Source organism: Suillus subaureus (assembly GCF_016647635.1).
Source record: "Suillus subaureus strain MN1 chromosome Unknown BJ212scaffold_103, whole genome shotgun sequence".
In the NCBI taxonomy this organism is placed as follows: domain Eukaryota; kingdom Fungi; phylum Basidiomycota; class Agaricomycetes; order Boletales; family Suillaceae; genus Suillus; species Suillus subaureus.
In genome coordinates, this window is record NW_024538659.1 from 1 (window position 1) to 16,849 (window position 16,849).

Below are 16,849 nucleotides of genomic sequence, written 5' to 3' on the forward strand. Positions count from 1 at the left end.
GGGATGTATGTTTTTCATGCAATCGAGGACTATCATCGGACTTATTTAGTGATTTGTACGGACCCATGACGCTGATGGTATTCCCTCGTACAAGAATGTAGCACTGGGTCAAAAGCTCAATAGCCTGAAAAAGTCAACGACATGCGCACAGTCAAAACTATACAACGCTCACCTTCAACGTACTCCCATCCGGTCCATGATCCGTTGTCTCCGTTTCACAAACCTGTCCTTGTTACGAACCGGATTCCCAATTTTGATGATATCACAAGCCACATCGTCCTGTAGTACCTTCTGAGCCTGAGTGATCGCAACCCCTCTTGCGAGTAGTTTGATGAGGTCTCTCGCTTTGAGGATGATGTATGGATCGAATGTTTTGCGTGTTGTCCGGACGGACATCGATCCGTGAACTAGGTCCAGTGTGCATTAGGGCTCCGTGAAAAACTACCGAGTTTTGACGTTGGAGTTTTTGACAGGTTTTTAACGTGTTTTTTAACGAGTCGATAACTTGGGGTTGATATTGGGGTGTCAAAAACTCGTCAAAAACTAATATATATATGTATATGATCCCGGGAACATAGCCTATCGAATTCTCCATCTGAACATCCGAAATCACCGAAAAATTGTTAAGATATGACCGACGATCTGTCAACTACTGTCCAATTGAGCGTTCGGCTCAATGATTGCAACAAAAATTTACCTTGATGAGCTTCTTTCGAGGACATTGGGCGCAACAACGCATAGTTGAGCCACCTCCGAACGGCACTCGCACAACTTCCACATAGTATCCCCCTCGGAAACTCCAAATATAATTTTGAGCACTATGCTCCAGATCCGGAGAGGATTGAACTCTATGGCAGTACCGAAGCCGCACTGAATAATGTGCTCGAGGTCACGTTTGCACCCAGGGGCCGGAAGGATGAGTTGGCACCATGTCCGTTCGAGTTTCAAGAGCGTGGGCCAGGTCTTGTTGCAGTCGTTGATGTCCTAACGGCTGCCCTCAACGAGTTTCCTGATTCCGCGCTGCGCCCAGAGATTGAGCATGATCCAATGTACAGGTCTTGTGATACGAGAGTACTTGTGGGTAGCGAGGATGCTCATCTTGATGCTCCTCGATTGTTGGACTTACTATCAGAGAAGCCGGTGGAAGGGGCAAGTAGGACACCTCAACTACAGGATAGCACAGTTCCAACGCCTCCGGGAGGGCCTGTACAGTGGGCATTTGCATTACCGACGTACCGTAGCGAAAAAATGTCAAAATGACCTGAAAAAAACGCATTTTTTTGAGTGTCAAAAACTGGTCAAAAACTAGTTTTTAACTCATGTCAAAAACCCCTCGAGGGTGGGGGTGAGTTAAAAACTCGTCGTTAAGTCCGTGGGTAGTTTTTCACGGAGCCCTAGTGTGCATGCGATACCCTTGATGCTAACTCGATGGTGTTGTGAAGGAAATGGATGTGAGCACTCACATGGGCGTCTAGAACTTTAGTCACGGCGCTCCAAACCTCCCTCAAGTACTTCTCCCTGTATTTTGGGAAAAGGGTTGCGAAAGAAGATTTTTCGGTGAATACGCCGCCTTTGTTGTCATCTGCTTGGAATGAATCGATTTTCCACTGGAGTAGAGTTGAGTACGTGTTAAAGCATGTGTGATTTGGGTGCTCACACTGGAGAGGAGGTACGGTGAGAAGTGGTTTTAACTGACATGCGGGCAATATTAATGCTCACTGGTCGATGTCATCGGTGTCCCATGCTGAAATGTAAAGTTGCCTTCACGGATTGATAAGGAAGGTTTGGAAGCTCACGTTTTTCTTTGCGATGCCTCTTGTTTCTGGTTGCTCCTCTGAAGCAGCTGCCATCGTTGCAAATAGAATTGCTTGAAGCTGTCGCGGTAAGTGGGTCTGGGCACCATTGGCCTAAGATTACCTGATTTGGTAACAGGTGCGGTGTATCAATACCGCGTTTAAGTTATTCAAGAGGCAAGAATGATTCTAGCCTCCTTAATGTGAGATCCAGGTTTATGGTAGAACACTAAACTCATGACACGAAACAGTTTCCTACAACGATTACCCTCAGAACCAAAGGAAAACAACGTTCGTTGGGACTCAACCCGGGGTTCTTCGATCAACCGTCACATCCTTCTGGCAGTGCGACAGGTCGCCCTGTAAGACGTCCCAGACTCGAATTCAAGTATATGCTAAAATTGATTTATTAGATACGACTTGGACCCGGACCCTTAGCAAACTCTGTTGATCAGCAAGCCTTCCAAGGACCACCAGCCGGGAACGGCGTATCCTACCTCTTCTGAAAACATGGAGACTGATTCGTCATCTCGATCTCCCGGGGCGAGTTGTCCACTGTAAGGGAAGCTCAGCAGATCCTCAAGATCTGCCAGTCGGGAACAGTGTATTCCACCTGTTGGCAATGTTTGGATGCACATTCGGCACCCTCGGCCCCACACCGCAACGTCGACTCGACGTGTTGTCGAGGTAGCGACCACACAACCCAAAAGGGTACGTTCAGCATATCGGGCCTTACCTTTCAGTGACGTATTTCAGGAGGACTGTAGTTTCACGTCCACGTTGGACAATGACGGCTCAGTCCTCTAGTGGTGCCAGCCCTATTTACAGTCAGTGTCGACTCAGGAAGGCTTGGCTCAGGCGTCTATTGACGTTAGGCATAATCACCTGCGAAGCCACAGCTCGGAACAACTCGGCACTGTCATCTAGGCAAGCTGGACGACCAGGATATGCACACGGCCACATCGATGGAGAGGACCAGGAGAGCGTTGATCTATACGGAGCGGGATACCGAGAGCGTCAAAGCGCATGGATGCTGAAAAATTTTCTGGAATTGGTTGTGCTAGAAAGGCCGCGGCGAGTTTCATCACATCTGGAGTGGACGTAGTCAATTCATGTATTGCATCAGCATTCTGATATTGCTCGTCTCCTGCTTGGCCATGTTCTGTGTACAGCTTGCTCTGTGTTAATATGTAATGTAATCCTGTTCTCCTGCAGCTCTTGCTATGCAGGCGTAGTAGAACGGGTCTTGGAGAAAGTCAGAGTTTGCCACGTCAGGGAACAGGAAGGATACGCACCAGTCAGCACCAGGCGACCTTCATCATCCGTGTTGTCTACCTCGACGGATTTGCCATTTAAATAGTATAGATTTTGATAGATAGTCGGTCCACAAGATCAGAAATGATGCGGCCCAGAACTTCAGAGATCGCTTGTAGCTTTGGGGCCGTATGAGATCTCACAAAGCAAAATGACGGCGACAACATTGGTGCTGCAATCAGGATGAGAGTGAATGCGGGACGAAGGCACGAATGGCGTACGCAAGTTGGAGCTGAGCGATGGCAAGTAGAGATGAAATGACTGCAGCTGCATGCATGGTATGGTGAGTGAAACACTTTCAAGTTGAAAAGCGATGGTCTTGGCTGATTACAGATGTTGGTAGGCCCGTGAAATGTCGATGGAGGTGATGATAAGAGCATGAAGTCGTAGTGAACAACCACAGGACCAGGTGCTAGCTTGCAATGAGCGGTAGGATAAGGTACACGTCAAGGTTCATATCATAATTTGCCTGATGCATCGAATGACTCAATTTAAAGACTGTCGACGACATTCTTCACACCCAATGGCAATTTGCATGGTTTTGGAATCAAAAGCCCTCGGAGTGCATAAAAAGCGGCGACCTTGGCAAGTCTCTGTGCCCATGTGGAAGTGAAGAGTCTGCAGCAGGTCCATACGCGCGTACTTCCCTTCCCGCGCGTTGAATCGTTACGTCACTCGATCATAAGACGGACTTGGTAGTCCAATTGCAGCCTGAGTCAGTGAACTCATGATATCATTACTCGCAGCAGAACCGTCTCATAAATATCAGCACCATTGTCTCATACTGTGCACAGGTCTCGTCTTGTGCTTGAAGTTTGAAGTTCGAACAGTCCAGGCTCGCCGAGACTGACTTGCACTTTGACAGCACCAGACCTGTTGAACTTCAAGGGGGTGCTATATAATTCGACTCTGGAGTAGACGGAGCTCTCTCACCTGTGCATCTCTCTTCATTGCACTGTGATGTGCACACAATAACCTGCCGCTATGAACCGATGCAAATTGCGTGGCTCGGAATGGTCAGCGCGCTTGAAGTCAATGTGCTGGCCATGCTTCTAACGTTCGGCCCCGGCTCTGCCAAAGGATTAGACGCCTGTCCCCTTCTCACACTCTTCTCATTTCCCCCCACGGTTTTATTCATACTGATCTACGACCACTCGCTATGAGTGAAGACCATAGGCCAGATTCTCCTCCAGGAGCCTCCAGATCCATCCGGGCAAATGTTGCTGAAAACTCGGTATGTGGTCTCTGAAACTCATCGCTGCCCTTATGCATTTTTCGTCCAGAACCAACCTCGTAGAGGAATCTGTCGGTCCCTGCGGAGATTGAAGAATGCGTTAGCCAAAAAACTTCCTGTGCGTGGACGTGAATACTGACTGTCATGAATACGGCTGATATCGTGCAGAAACGCTTCAAGCGAACAAGCAACCTCACCACTGCGGTCCAGAACGTTGAAACCGAAGGGGCTTCATCGGGTCAGAAAGTCGAGGTAAGTGCTTCTACTTGCCGTCCTAGTCCTTCGGTTTTCTTAGAGGCGCCCAGGACACGCTGCATCTCCATCCTTCCAACAACAACAAGCGTCCCACCACATCTGAGATTCCCGGCGACTCCGTGAACCAAGTACTGTCGAGAGAGCCTGCTTCACAGGTATTTTCGTCAAATAATTTGACCTTCTTCTCTAATTTCGGGGATCCCACAGGTTCAGGCTGCTCCTACTGGCGAGGAAGAAGGACCTGATCTCCAATTAGCTGATGCTGAACTTCAGGGTGCCTGTGATGGTGCGGAAACTATGAGACCGCTCGGAGGACATGCGGCTTCCATGGCATCCGCCGCCAACAAGGCCCCAGCGGGTCTCGCTGCTGCGGATGATTTTGAGACGACGTATATCCAACCCCTAAAGATTGTTGATGCTGTCCTTGAGAAGATCGCGGATGTATGGGACATTCTTGTTGATTGGGAGCGAACTAATCAAGTTATATAGGTGCATCCGTACGCAAAGATGGCGCTGGGTGTGCTGTCTGCTGCATCCAAAGTGCGTCCGGTTTCTTCAAGAGTCGGTCTCCTACTCAGAAGTCATAATTTCACGCAGATCATAATCGCTCAAGCAGAGCGCGACGAATCGGTCCATAGTCTTCTCAAGAAGTTGGCTGAAGTTTACCGCTTCATGATTCAAGACGACAGTCTTCGCAAAATTGAATCGATGCGCGGTATCGTTGGGAAGATCGTTCAGCAGACTCTTGAGTGCGCTCGTTTCATCAGGGACTACTCGGAGACAAAGAGCTTTTGTGAGTCACCAAGCTATCGCACTTCGCACATCAATCTCATCCTATTATCGTAGGGAAGAGACTTGGGAAAAACGTTCTCTCGGAAACCGATGCCATCATCAAAAAATACAGCGACACTTTGGACGGCCTTGTACAACAATTCCGTGACCAGGTTGACAGGGACGTGGCCGTCTTCGTCCAACGTACGGGTAAGGATTCTGACGTGCTTCTATCTTTACATTCACTCACACCGATTCAGGCGATACCCTGGATCTCGGGGATATCGCTTATGCAAAGGGCGCAGGACTCAATACCATGAAGCAATGCCTACCAGGGACGCGCACGGAGATTCTCTCCCAGATCACGGATTGGATCAACGGCAATGAAGACGCTACCCAACGAGTGCTTTGGCTATCTGGCCCCGCTGGCACGGGCAAATCGGCCATCGCTCACACGATTGCAAAGTGGTTCAGCGACATGGGGGTGCTGGGTTCATGTTTCTGCTTCGACAAGACCGAGGAACGCCATGAAAAGGTTTTCTCCACCATCGCTCGTGACCTAGCTGATCATGATCCGGAGATGAGACGAGCATTGGCAGATGCGGTCAAAGATTCCACCTCACTCAAGAACTCGAAGGATGTTTACCAGCAGTGGGAGAAGCTTCTTGTGGAACCGCTGAAGAAATCCTCTAGGTCAAGTGTGGAACCTGTGTTGATCGTGATCGAAGCGCTGGACGAGAGCGGCGGAGTGGAGACGCGGCGGGACCTTCTCCGCATACTTGGCAGTAAACTTCGGAACAAAGGTCTTCCCCAAATCACAGAACTCCCATCCAACTTTCGGATTCTCGTCACCTCTCGCCCACTTCGTGACATCGAAGATGCATTTCACGGCGCTCAGCATATTCTACAGTTATCGATGGACGAGATTCCAACAGCAGTGGCGGAGCGCGACATCCGTGCTTTTGTATCTGACAAACTAAAAGTGTTGTCGCGTTTTGGAGACAAAGAGTTTGCAAAACTCGCTACGAAAGCCGATGGACTTTTCGAGTGGGCACGTCTTGCATGCGAATACATCCAGGAAGACCTTCCCAGCATAAATCCAAGATCTCGCTTTGAAACTGTCGTGAACCGCGATCCTGGGAAATGGACAGACAAGTTGTACGATATGTATCGGCTTATTTTGACAGACATCTTGCCACGAGATAGGTATGCGATGATGAGTACCAGGAAGCACTAGCGGAGTTTCGTTCCGTGATAGGACAAATTCTTAGCACGGCTGAACCCCTCCCATTCGATTCCCTCAACGCCATGCGGGAATGTTTTCCAAACCACAACAATCATTACAATGTAGGCATCATACAACATATGGGATCCCTCCTCAGCGGCACAACAGACTCACACATCCCCGTCAAACCCCTTCACGCATCCTTCCAAGAGTTCCTCACCCATGAACCATCCAGCGGAGACTTTTTTGTCGAGGTGACGAAGGCGCAACACCACGACTTAGCGTTGGCATCACTTCGAGTGATGGAACATGGCCTTCGCTTCAATATATGTGATTTAAAGTCGTCATACCTCCCTAATCGCGAGGATAACGGACTGGCTCAACGAGTCAAAACATCCATTTCCCCACATCTATCCTATTCCTGTCGATTCTGGGCTACTCACGTTCAAAGCACGACTTCGACGATGAGCTTGCAAAGGCGACCAGATCATTTTTCGACGACGAGCGACTGCTCTTCTGGATCGAAGCACTCGGACTTCTCAATGCAATCAGGGGTGCAATTATTGTGCTTCCACTCGTTGCCAAGTGGCTGAAGGTGAGCACATGCCTGCGAGTCAGTGTCGGATGAGCAGCTCATGACATAAATACAGGGCCATTCTGGATACGAAGATTTGTGGACGACCACGATGGATGTACAAAGATTCATGCAAGTGTTTGGCAGCATGATTTTGCACAGCACGCCACATCTGTATTTATCAGGGCTCCCATTCTCGCCGGTCAACTCCGCCATGGCTACCAAATTCACGTCAAGGTTTCCGAATAACCTTCGTCTGGCATGCGGTCCGTGATTTGAACTGGACGGTTGTTCAGATCGTAATCAATGGGCACACTGATGTGGTTCGATCAGTTGCATTCTCACCGGATGGTACTCGCATCGCGTCTGGTTCTTCGGATAAGACTGTGCGGCTGTGGGATGCAATCACGGGACAGCCATTGGGTGAGCCCTTGGAGGGGCACACTAGTGAGGTCTTGTCAGTCTCGTTCTCACCGGATGGTACTCGCATCGCATCTGGTTCACAGGATAAGACTGTGCGGGTGTGGGATGCAATCACAGGACAGCAATTGGGTGAGCCCTTGGAGGGGCACACTAGTTGGGTTTGCTCAGTCTCATTCTCACCAGATGGTACTCGCATTGCGTCTGGTTCGGCGGACAACACTGTGCGACTGTGGGATGCAATGAAGGGACGGTCATTGGGTGAGCCCTTGGAGGGGCACACTAGTTTGGTTGAGTCAGTCTCGTTCTCACCAGATGGTACTCGCATCGCGTCTGGTTCAAGGGATAACACTGCGGCTGTGGGATGCAATGAAGGGACGGCCATTGGGTGAGCCCTTGGAGGGGCACACTAGTTCGGTTTGGTCAGTCTCGTTCTCACCGGATGGTACTCGCATCGCATCTGGTTCTTTGGATAAGACTGTGCGGGTGTGGGATGCAATCACGGGACAGCCATTGGGTGAGCCCTTGGAGGGGCACACTGGTGAGGTCTTGTCAGTCTCGTTCTCACCGGATGGTACTCGCATCGCGTCTGGTTCTTTGGATAAGACTGTGCGGGTGTGGGATGCAATCACGGGACAGCAATTGGGTGAGCCCTTGGAGGGGCATACTGGTGAGGTCTTGTCAGTCTCGTTCTCACCGGATGGTACTCGCATCGCGTCTGGTTCTTTGGATAAGACTGTGCGGGTGTGGGATGCAATCACGGGACAGCCATTGGGTGAGCCCTTGGAGGGGCACACTAGTTCGGTTTACTCAGTCTCGTTCTCACCGGATGGTACTCGCATCGCGTCTGGTTCGGAGGATAACACTGTGTGGCTGTGGGATGCAATCACGGGACAGCAATTGGGTGAGCCCTTGGAGGGGCACACTAGTGAGGTCTTGTCAGTCTCGTTCTCACCGGATGGTACTCGCATCGCGTCTGGTTCTTCGGATAAGACTGTGCGGGTGTGGGATGCAATCGCGGGACAGCCATTGGGTGAGCCCTTGGAGGGGCACACTGGTGAGGTCTTGTCAGTCTCGTTCTCACCGGATGGTACTCGCATCGCATCTGGTTCACAGGATAAGACTGTGCGGGTGTGGGATGCAATCACGGGACAGCCATTGGGTGAGCCCTTGGAGGGGCACACTAGAGAGGTTTGGTCAGTCTCGTTCTCACCGGATGGTACTTGCATTGCGTCTGGTTCTTTGGATAAGACTGTGCGGGTGTGGGATGCAATCACGGGACAGCCATTGGGTGAGCCCTTGGAGGGGCACACTAGAGAGGTTTACTCAGTCTCGTTCTCACCGGATGGTACTCGCATCGCGTCTGGTTCTTCGGATGACACTGTGCGGGTGTGGGATGCAATCACGGGACAGCAATTGGGTGAGCCCTTGGAGGGGCACACTAGTGAGGTCTTGTCAGTCTCGTTCTCACCGGATGGTACTCGCATCGCGTCTGGTTCTTTGGATAAGACTGTGCGGGTGTGGGATGCAATCATGGGACGGCCATTCGGTGAGCCCTTGGAGGGACACACTAGGGAGGTTTGGTCAGTCTCATTCTCACCGGATGGCACTCGTATCACGTCTGGTTCGGCAGATAACACTGTGCAGCTGTGGGATGCAGTGAAGGTGCAGCTATCCCCCATGTCCAGCGAGCCAGATTCTTCCTCATTTTCACTGCATCAAAGCACTACACCTCCCACCCAACAAAGCCGTATCATGCCCACCAGCACTTGTAACGATCACGTCATTTCTTTCTCGTCCAGCCAAGGACACGCCCTGCCCAACCCCGCTGACCTGCTCGAACCTACTTCTTATCATAATTCCAATTCAACCCCTTTCTTGCTGCAGGCTGATGGATGGATTATGGGATCTCATCATCGGCTTCTTTTCTGGGTACCTCCCGCTTCCCGACATCCATTTTATACTCCTTGGACTTCATTGGTGATACCCAGAGGACATCCCGAGCTTGATTTGAGCCGCATGGCACATGGGACACACTGGTCGAGTTGCCGAGATGCGTGAGTTCTTAGTCCTTGTCGTATGTCCTTGCAGTTGCTAATATCAGGACTTCTAGCTCCACGTAACAATCATTTTATTGCTGCAACATCAAGTGCACCGTTTTATTCTTTGATTCCTTGTCAATTTCTATACCCAGCACCGAACCTGAATTTACGGTTGTCTGACTGACTGATGTACTGTACTTAGAGGTGCACTAGTTAACATGTACTACTTACTCTAGTCTCTAGACTTCTAGGTACGTTCACGGTAGCGTTTTCGAGCCATTTTCGTCGTCTTCTGTTTTGTACTTGCCAGTATTTCCACATGTGCACTGAGAATTAAGTGGCGAACTCTGTGTCTCCTGATGCGGTAGCGGTGCTCACTTGGGTAAGCCCGTGCTGGACCGTCAATTTGACCGTGATCAGCTCTACTTCGTAAGCAGATTGCTTGAGCCCAATTCTTGCACGTCAAAGTCATGGCTGCCATTCCCTGATGAGTCGAACAAATCCGGCTACGCCATTGCTTGCCTTCGGCGCAGCATAGTTTCATCGACAACGTCATTTTCGACCAAAGACACTCACAATCTGGCTTTGAAACAGACAGCGATTCAAGTTGTTTTTAATGAGTCGCCAGAGCACGGTGTACCGAAGAAAGAGCATCCAACTATCGTGCGTGGAACAACAAGGCTACCTTCTACTCGACCGCCCCATCCAGAGCATCCTGTATGGTCTCTACAGTGAGTCGACATCGATATAGGTCTTGGTCGACGCACTCAGTCTCATAACACAGGCATTTGAGAGGCTCCCGGGCCTAGTAAATGCGAGGAAGGTTGAAACGTTCTGCACCAAGCGAACGCTCCCGCAAGCAGAAATTGACCACCGGCTTCATATGGTGCGCAAAGCTGCGCGGAAGGAATAGGCTGTATTGCTCGCTGCACCGAGAAACACTTGGTTGTGGAGAACGACGACGCCCCCCCTCCACCTAAGCCTTTGCCTGTCTCTACACTCTCGAAGTCGGAATTACTAGGATAGCCTCGGGTCGCGGCAGCTGACATAGGTGTTGGGGAAGATTGGAGTTATTTGAACGAGCGAAGGCAACGCGTGAGGAAGGAAGAGGTCGAGCGCGATTTGAAGTGGATGTGGACGCTGGAGGCTGCGAAGAGGGAAGCTGCACGGGAAGCATTGCAGCTCAGTGCTCCAGCATCATTCTGATAGTCTATGACATGCAGAGCAACTCGGTATTGTCTGTGCACTTTGCAATCGATGCCATTATGTTGCGTCTGATTTATTTCGGATCAGCGCAAGAGTTTTTTCAATACGACCTCTCTGAGCAGATGAAGTGGTGCATTTATTGCCTCACATACTATTCACTGGCTCGATAATATGTCTGCTCCAAACGTGCACATTCAGGATTTTAGCGCCTCCACGGTTGCACAGAACGCCAGCTGTTAATATAAAGTTCGAATCACTTGAAAGATCACTATGTATAATTACATGGCCTATGGCCTGATACCAATATCCTTCTACTTGGTCTAGCTAAGAAGATTGATACTAAGCAGGCGCACTGTGAGTTATACGAGTCCCCCACCACCCATCCTAACAGTATCCAAAACTGCCCTCACCAACTCATTCTATAACTGTGTCGCAATCGAATCGCCACGGGCTTCCAATAACCTTCTCCGTACCAAGTCCGCAGGTGTCTCCAAGCGCCGCCGCCTCCGAAGGATCAAAGATATAAGGGGAATTAGGAAGAGCAAGACTGATAGGGTGGCTATTCTGTTTGCAGTGAAATAGCGGTTGAAATAAGATCGTATGAGTGTTAGGGAGGTTGGGGGTGCAGTCGCGAGACTATGGTCGACTGGCAGAACGCGGGAGATGCGAACGCCACTAGCACTTGAGCTTCCTCGGGGCATGCTTTGGTTGTGGCGGTGGCGAGGGGATCTGGTTACGGTGGAGTCTGAGACTGCTGATGTGGAGGACGCGGATTGTTGGCGGGTAAGTTTTGGAAGAGGGGATGCTGGCATGGCGGTGCGGGTAGATGTAGTGGATAGAGAAGAGGAAGAAGAGGCTGGGGATAGAGAGCGGAGTGGAGGTATTGGTGTAGGAGACGGAGGAGTCTCGGGTTTTGACGTCTCCCGCCTTGTACTCTCTAACGCGTGAGCATGCTGAGCCTCGAGGGCCAGATGAAGTTCCTGACAATATTGTGTTCAGTGCGATACAAGGATCATGAAATTAAACTCACGCGTTTTTCGTCAGACGAGAGTTCATTCTCGTAGGACAGAAATTCTTTGACGTACTCCCACTCGCCCAAACGAGGTAAGACATGCAAGCAATAAAGTTCTAGGACTCTATGATATGGTTCACCCGTAGAAGGTACGAAGTCATATTGACCGCGTTTTGATAGCCAGTCCTCTGTCATCTCACGACCAACGCTTAGGCAATCTATCTTGATACTGGATGCGACGAGTGTGATGAGGACTTGGTGCGGAAGGAATGCGGAGCTAGGTTTTCGATACAGAGATGAAGGAGTAAATAAAGTGAGAGATCGAGCATACAAAGTGGAAATAAACGATTGGGGAGACAAGAGTAGGATCTCTTGGAGTGGTTGTGGTAAATGAAGCTATGTCTTGAGTAGAAGAGAAGACGGTGGTTTCGAGGGTGATGCGAAGGATATCCCACTTTCTCCGGTGGACATCTAGGGGATCAGGTGAGGGCGCAAGGGGAGGTGAGAGGAGCGCGAATGCAGCGCTTAACAAGGTGAACGTGATTGTAATGTCCCGGTGAAGGAATGCTCTCGCTGCACGGTTGTACAGTGATTGTAGCGTTGCCTCCGTCGACGGCGAACCTTTGCTAGACGGCTTATGAGGCAGCATGTCCGGCGTCAAGACAGTTGTCATCGTCATCGTAACGGTCGGCATCGGCGGTCTGCCTGAAACTAAGACTAAAACCAGTGTCAGAGGCTAGAGCTTTTATGGGCCTGTCTTCAAAAGGAATAGAGTATATCGTCAGCAGTGATTATCTACGTTCGTCGTACACTCCACTCAAACAGCCTCGAATCATTGGTTGGTGTTCGGTGCAGAGTCAGAGTCCTAGTGTGACCAGCGACTGCACTGGGCAAGTGACCGGCAACCTTAGCACTGCCACTGCAAGTACTGCTCATATCACGTGCGTCAGTGAAGCCTGCCAGACTTTTTTGAAGCGAGCGCAATTGAAGCGCCCATATAACACACGCTTCATAATCGATGGTCACCTGTCCAATCAATGGTACCAGCTACATGAGTACCATTGAATTGTTCACACGTCAACATTTCAATTGGCTACTGAAGCTGTTATCATCCGTTATCCAAGTCAACGTTCAGCGCTAGCATTGCAGCACGTCATGGATCTTGGATTGCAAGGAGTGCATGTCATCGTTACAGGTCGTACTCTATGCTATCCTATGCCACTACTGACCTGACCGTGTACTCGAGCAGGGGCAAGTGGCGGCATCGGGCTAGAGACTGAAATTATTTTGTGGTAAGTAATTTACTCTCGAGTGATGACTATTGAGTTGAATCAGACATTCAGCATTGGGCGCGAATGTGACCGCACATTATAACTCCAAATTTGGTCCGATCCAGGAGCTTCTGGCATCGAACCCCAGTCTTCAACACGTCCAGGCCAATCTGTCTCAAGAGGAGGCCGTGGTGGCCATGTTCGAGTCGCTAGCTGCTATGCCCCATGGACCCGTACAAGTAGTGATCGTCAATCACGCTATATATCCAACTTTGGATGTTCCAATCGCAAGGATGACGCTGGACCAATGGAACACCACCATAACCACGAACTTGACGTCATCATTCCTGGTGTGTAGAGAGTATTTGAAGCACCTTGAACGTGCACCCTCTACTATCAAGGAAAAGGCGGCGATTGTGCTTATCGGAAGTACCGCTGGGAAGTATGGCGAAGCCAATCACGGCGACTACTCTGCGACGAAGAGCGGTCAGTGACGATTCTGTCCGCAGTTTGACATAGACTCATCATGTTGTAGCAATGATGTACGGTTTAAACCTCACTCTCAAGAATGAGATCGTGAAGATAGCCCCCAAAGGCAGAGTCAACTGTATTGCGCCTGGCTGGGTCAAGACACCCATGGCTGAAGAAGCCTTGAAGGATCCTCAAACAGTGTATCGTATATTATCTACGTCAGTCACGTCTTTATGCATCATGATTCATTATCTGTATCGAATTTCGTGCTACTGCAGGTGCCCGCTTAAGAAGGTGGCGATGCCAATCGACGTCGCAACGCAGATTGTGGTCCTTGCATCATCCGCTCTCTCCGGTCATGTCACTGGTCAAGTAGTGATGGTTGAAGGTGGGATGGAGGGGAGATTACTAAACAGACCAGAAGATTTGCAGGGATCTTAAGTCGGGTTTTCTCATGAATGCCTCGTCCGAATCTGTAATATGTATAGGAGATGATGAAATGTCTGAATTCTCCACATGCAGGTACCTATTTACTGACTTGTGAGAGTCTCGATGTCAATGGGTTTGCTTGCAGTTTTATACCTCCGCTAATCAATTATGTACTGTATATCCAACATAGGGTCTATGACCCAAACGGACCCGTGGACTGCGAAGCAAAAAAACCCTCACAACTAATGCGATCTGGGACGACCACAACTAAAGAACAGTTCGCAGCACCTAACTTCACAATAAAATTCTCCCGTGCCACCACCCGAGCCTTGTGTTTCTGTTGATGGTGCTTCAGGCCCTTGCGTCCCAGGTGCAGGATGACCTTGTTGCATTGAACTGTTAGCCTCATTGGCACTTGTACGTTGCATAGTGGCAGCCACTTCCGCCTCAGTGGGAGGGGCAATGCTGTATCTCTGCAAACGTATTGGTTTCAATGACATTGAATAGAAGTAATGGCAACTCGTCACTTACATCTTCATCGCGAGCAGGCGCTGCATTGACAGTGCGTCTGGATGGTCCCACAAGAAACGGGCTGAAATTCCAATGCCGAGACTCGCGCGGCAAGATTGATTGCGATGTGTTTGCAGATCAAGTAGTGAAACGCAGGGAGCCTAGCAAACTGCGCCAATGAAGGGGAGATGATGGGCTCGCAGGAGGAGCTGTGTGATGTGGTGCGTAGTTTGTACTGGTACCCCAGAAGTCATCTCCCTGTATCAGTGTAAGGATAACTCGAAGAACTCAGGAACGAAAACCATACGGACATATCTCGCCAAGCCTCTGTTGTTGGGCTGCTGCTTGGAGGTCATGGGCATCAAAAAAATGAATGAATCGAACGAGACGAATGAGCGAAGGATCATCGAGGCTATTCACAACAGACTGACGTACATCTCTCGGTCGGGCTGCACGTCCCTAGTGAAGAAGTGAGACAGCGCGGAAGGGAAGGATGTATGATCTGCCTTGAGCTTCGCGTTGGGCTTTGCATCATTCGCATGCTAGATGACCGCCAAATGTACTTAGAAAAAGACGCTGACAACATATGGACACATCCACATAGTCAAGACCCTGCTGTTTGAGCATTGGCCCCATGCTCCATATCTAGACTTTCGCGTCTTTTCCGGCTTTTGCAATGAATTTTCCATCAGGGGATACGGCAACAGTCAAGAGTTCATTGTTATGCAAGAGTAGGTCTCCAATTGACTCATTGGTCTTGAGGTCCCAAATGCGGACTGAGAAGTCCCTTGCTGCACTAATAAGATAACATGTATCTGAAGAAAGACAGAGGGAGCTTACGCCGAAGGCATGAGCTCGAAAAGCCGTGACCTCCTTCCCATCAATCGACTGCCACTTTCTGATGGTGCAATCGAATGATGCAGAGAAGATGTATGCACCGTCCTTGGGCCAACACAACGATGTCACTCCATGTTCATGTCCCTTGGTCTGGATGAGCAGTTCGCCATTGTTTGACCACACAGAGATCATGCTGAAGTTGTCCTCCCCGCCACTCGCGAATTTGTCGCCTTGTGGAGAGTATCTGATGGCAAGGACCTGACCGTAACCGATTTCTATTGGTGTGGCTATTTGTTGGCCAGTAGTCGGATTCCAGTGTTGCATGGCGCCATCCTGCGATCCACTTGCTATCCCCGTGGCGTTGGGACACCAATCGACGCATCTCACTGCAGCATTGTGCCCCTTCCATGGGTCGCCGACTATGCTACCTCCCTTTATATTCCACAGCAGTAGTCTCCCGTCTGGGCTTCCACATATCATCATTGAGCCCATCTGTTCCTCATGGCTGTCCAGAGGCTTTCCTGCTGGCTCTCCGTCTCTTGTCCACTGACGAATTGAACCATGATCCGATGTGTTCATTATATTGCTACTGATGCCTAGACAGGGAATGATTCTCAACACACCCCGCCATCAAGCTCCCTGGTGGGCGTTGTAGTGCCGGTTTCTTCCAAGACGTGGTCCGAGTATTGTGATCGATAAAGTACGACTGACCGAGTGGTGAGATATCCCATTCACATCTGGGGACATTGAGTTGCAAGGGGTCATCTATGTTCAAATATGAGTTCTTCGTTCCTAATGTCACATTCTTTGCTCACATAATCATACTCCCGGTAAAGGTCGGTTCTTTGAAGCCATTGAGTGTGTCATCGTAATATTGTACATTCTCATCCCACGTCTTATACTACCACCATTGAGGAGGAAGCGCCTCGTTTCCGCCTGCTTCTTGTTAAGTTACTTAGTAGGTATCACAATGCAGGTACTCACCCTCCCAAAGTGCATCCTGGCAATAATGTGCACCATAGCGTGACGATTTTGTTTCCCTCGTCCGAAAAGGTTCATGAAGCAACCGTGAGCCTAACCACGTCCCTCGTTCTTCATCTCTCTGTTTTGCTAGCGCTTTTGACTCGATCACATCGCCCAGCATGATAGTAGTCGAGAACGACAAGAGGCGGTGGAGCTGATGAAGAGACTTGCTAGATGGTCTGCTGTACATACTGTATTGCAGGCGCCGCATTTCAATAACACACACGCCAAGTTCATCAGCGAGCGACGAGCATCAAGATATGAAGATGCCCGTGAATAGTAAGTCGGCCACTGGCAGATATGAGTTCTCCGACCATCTCTACTGTATAAATGAGTGGCAGATCATATGAACGCCTGAGTACTGGTGACTCGCCTTTTTACCTGCAGATCGAGTGTCTTTAGGATTGCAATCTAACAAGGAGACACGCTAGCGAAGCTGCTGGTCGAGAATATCAGACATTT

At 49.9% G+C, this 16,849-nt stretch overlaps 6 protein-coding genes across 6 annotated transcripts; 5 read left to right on the forward strand and 1 right to left on the reverse strand.

The window, feature by feature from the left end:
- Positions 1-741: 741 nt before the first annotated feature.
- On the forward strand, positions 742-906 carry BJ212DRAFT_1211995 (uncharacterized protein; the record flags this gene model as incomplete). The annotated part of the gene is made up of 1 exon (XM_041329248.1): positions 742-906. A coding segment is annotated over one exon (165 nt), but the record flags the coding sequence as incomplete, so codon positions are not given.
- Positions 907-1,075: 169 nt separating this feature from the next.
- Positions 1,076-1,607, forward strand: BJ212DRAFT_1399844 (uncharacterized protein). The gene is made up of 3 exons (XM_041337301.1): positions 1,076-1,261; positions 1,318-1,413; positions 1,464-1,607. The coding sequence occupies exons 1-2, from the start codon at positions 1,091-1,093 to the stop codon at positions 1,366-1,368; spliced, it is 222 nt and encodes a 73-aa protein (XP_041185983.1). The 5' UTR covers positions 1,076-1,090; the 3' UTR covers positions 1,369-1,413; positions 1,464-1,607.
- Positions 1,608-8,966: 7,359 nt separating this feature from the next.
- Positions 8,967-9,873, forward strand: BJ212DRAFT_1439494 (uncharacterized protein). Its single transcript, XM_041337751.1, has 2 exons — positions 8,967-9,643; positions 9,700-9,873. Exons 1-2 carry the CDS (start codon positions 9,120-9,122, stop codon positions 9,707-9,709), a joined length of 534 nt encoding a protein of 177 aa, XP_041185984.1. The 5' UTR covers positions 8,967-9,119; the 3' UTR covers positions 9,710-9,873.
- Positions 9,874-10,654: 781 nt separating this feature from the next.
- Positions 10,655-10,834, forward strand: BJ212DRAFT_1286907 (uncharacterized protein; the record flags this gene model as incomplete). The annotated part of the gene is made up of 1 exon (XM_041331964.1): positions 10,655-10,834. A coding segment is annotated over one exon (180 nt), but the record flags the coding sequence as incomplete, so codon positions are not given.
- A 359-nt stretch (positions 10,835-11,193) lies between these two features.
- On the reverse strand, positions 11,194-12,495 carry BJ212DRAFT_1450118 (uncharacterized protein; the record flags this gene model as incomplete). The annotated part of the gene is made up of 4 exons (XM_041338792.1): positions 11,194-11,239; positions 11,261-11,814; positions 11,865-12,242; positions 12,268-12,495. 4 exons carry the CDS (start codon positions 12,493-12,495, stop codon positions 11,194-11,196), a joined length of 1,206 nt encoding a protein of 401 aa, XP_041185986.1.
- A 699-nt stretch (positions 12,496-13,194) lies between these two features.
- Positions 13,195-14,029, forward strand: BJ212DRAFT_1286926 (NAD(P)-binding protein; the record flags this gene model as incomplete). The annotated part of the gene is made up of 3 exons (XM_041331965.1): positions 13,195-13,603; positions 13,653-13,806; positions 13,867-14,029. Coding segments are annotated over 3 exons (726 nt in total), but the record flags the coding sequence as incomplete, so codon positions are not given.
- Positions 14,030-16,849: the final 2,820 nt, after the last annotated feature.

Excerpts from the sequence above, each read along its gene's own strand:
- BJ212DRAFT_1399844 (XM_041337301.1), top strand. The coding sequence starts at position 1,091 with ATGCTCATCTTGATGCTCCTCGATTGTTGGACTTACTATCAGAGAAGC. Across the intron at positions 1,262-1,317 it reads CGAAAAAATGTCAAAATGAC|TCATGTCAAAAACCCCTCGA; the intron begins CTGAAAAAAACG and ends CTAGTTTTTAAC.
- BJ212DRAFT_1439494 (XM_041337751.1), top strand. The coding sequence starts at position 9,120 with ATGGGACGGCCATTCGGTGAGCCCTTGGAGGGACACACTAGGGAGGTT.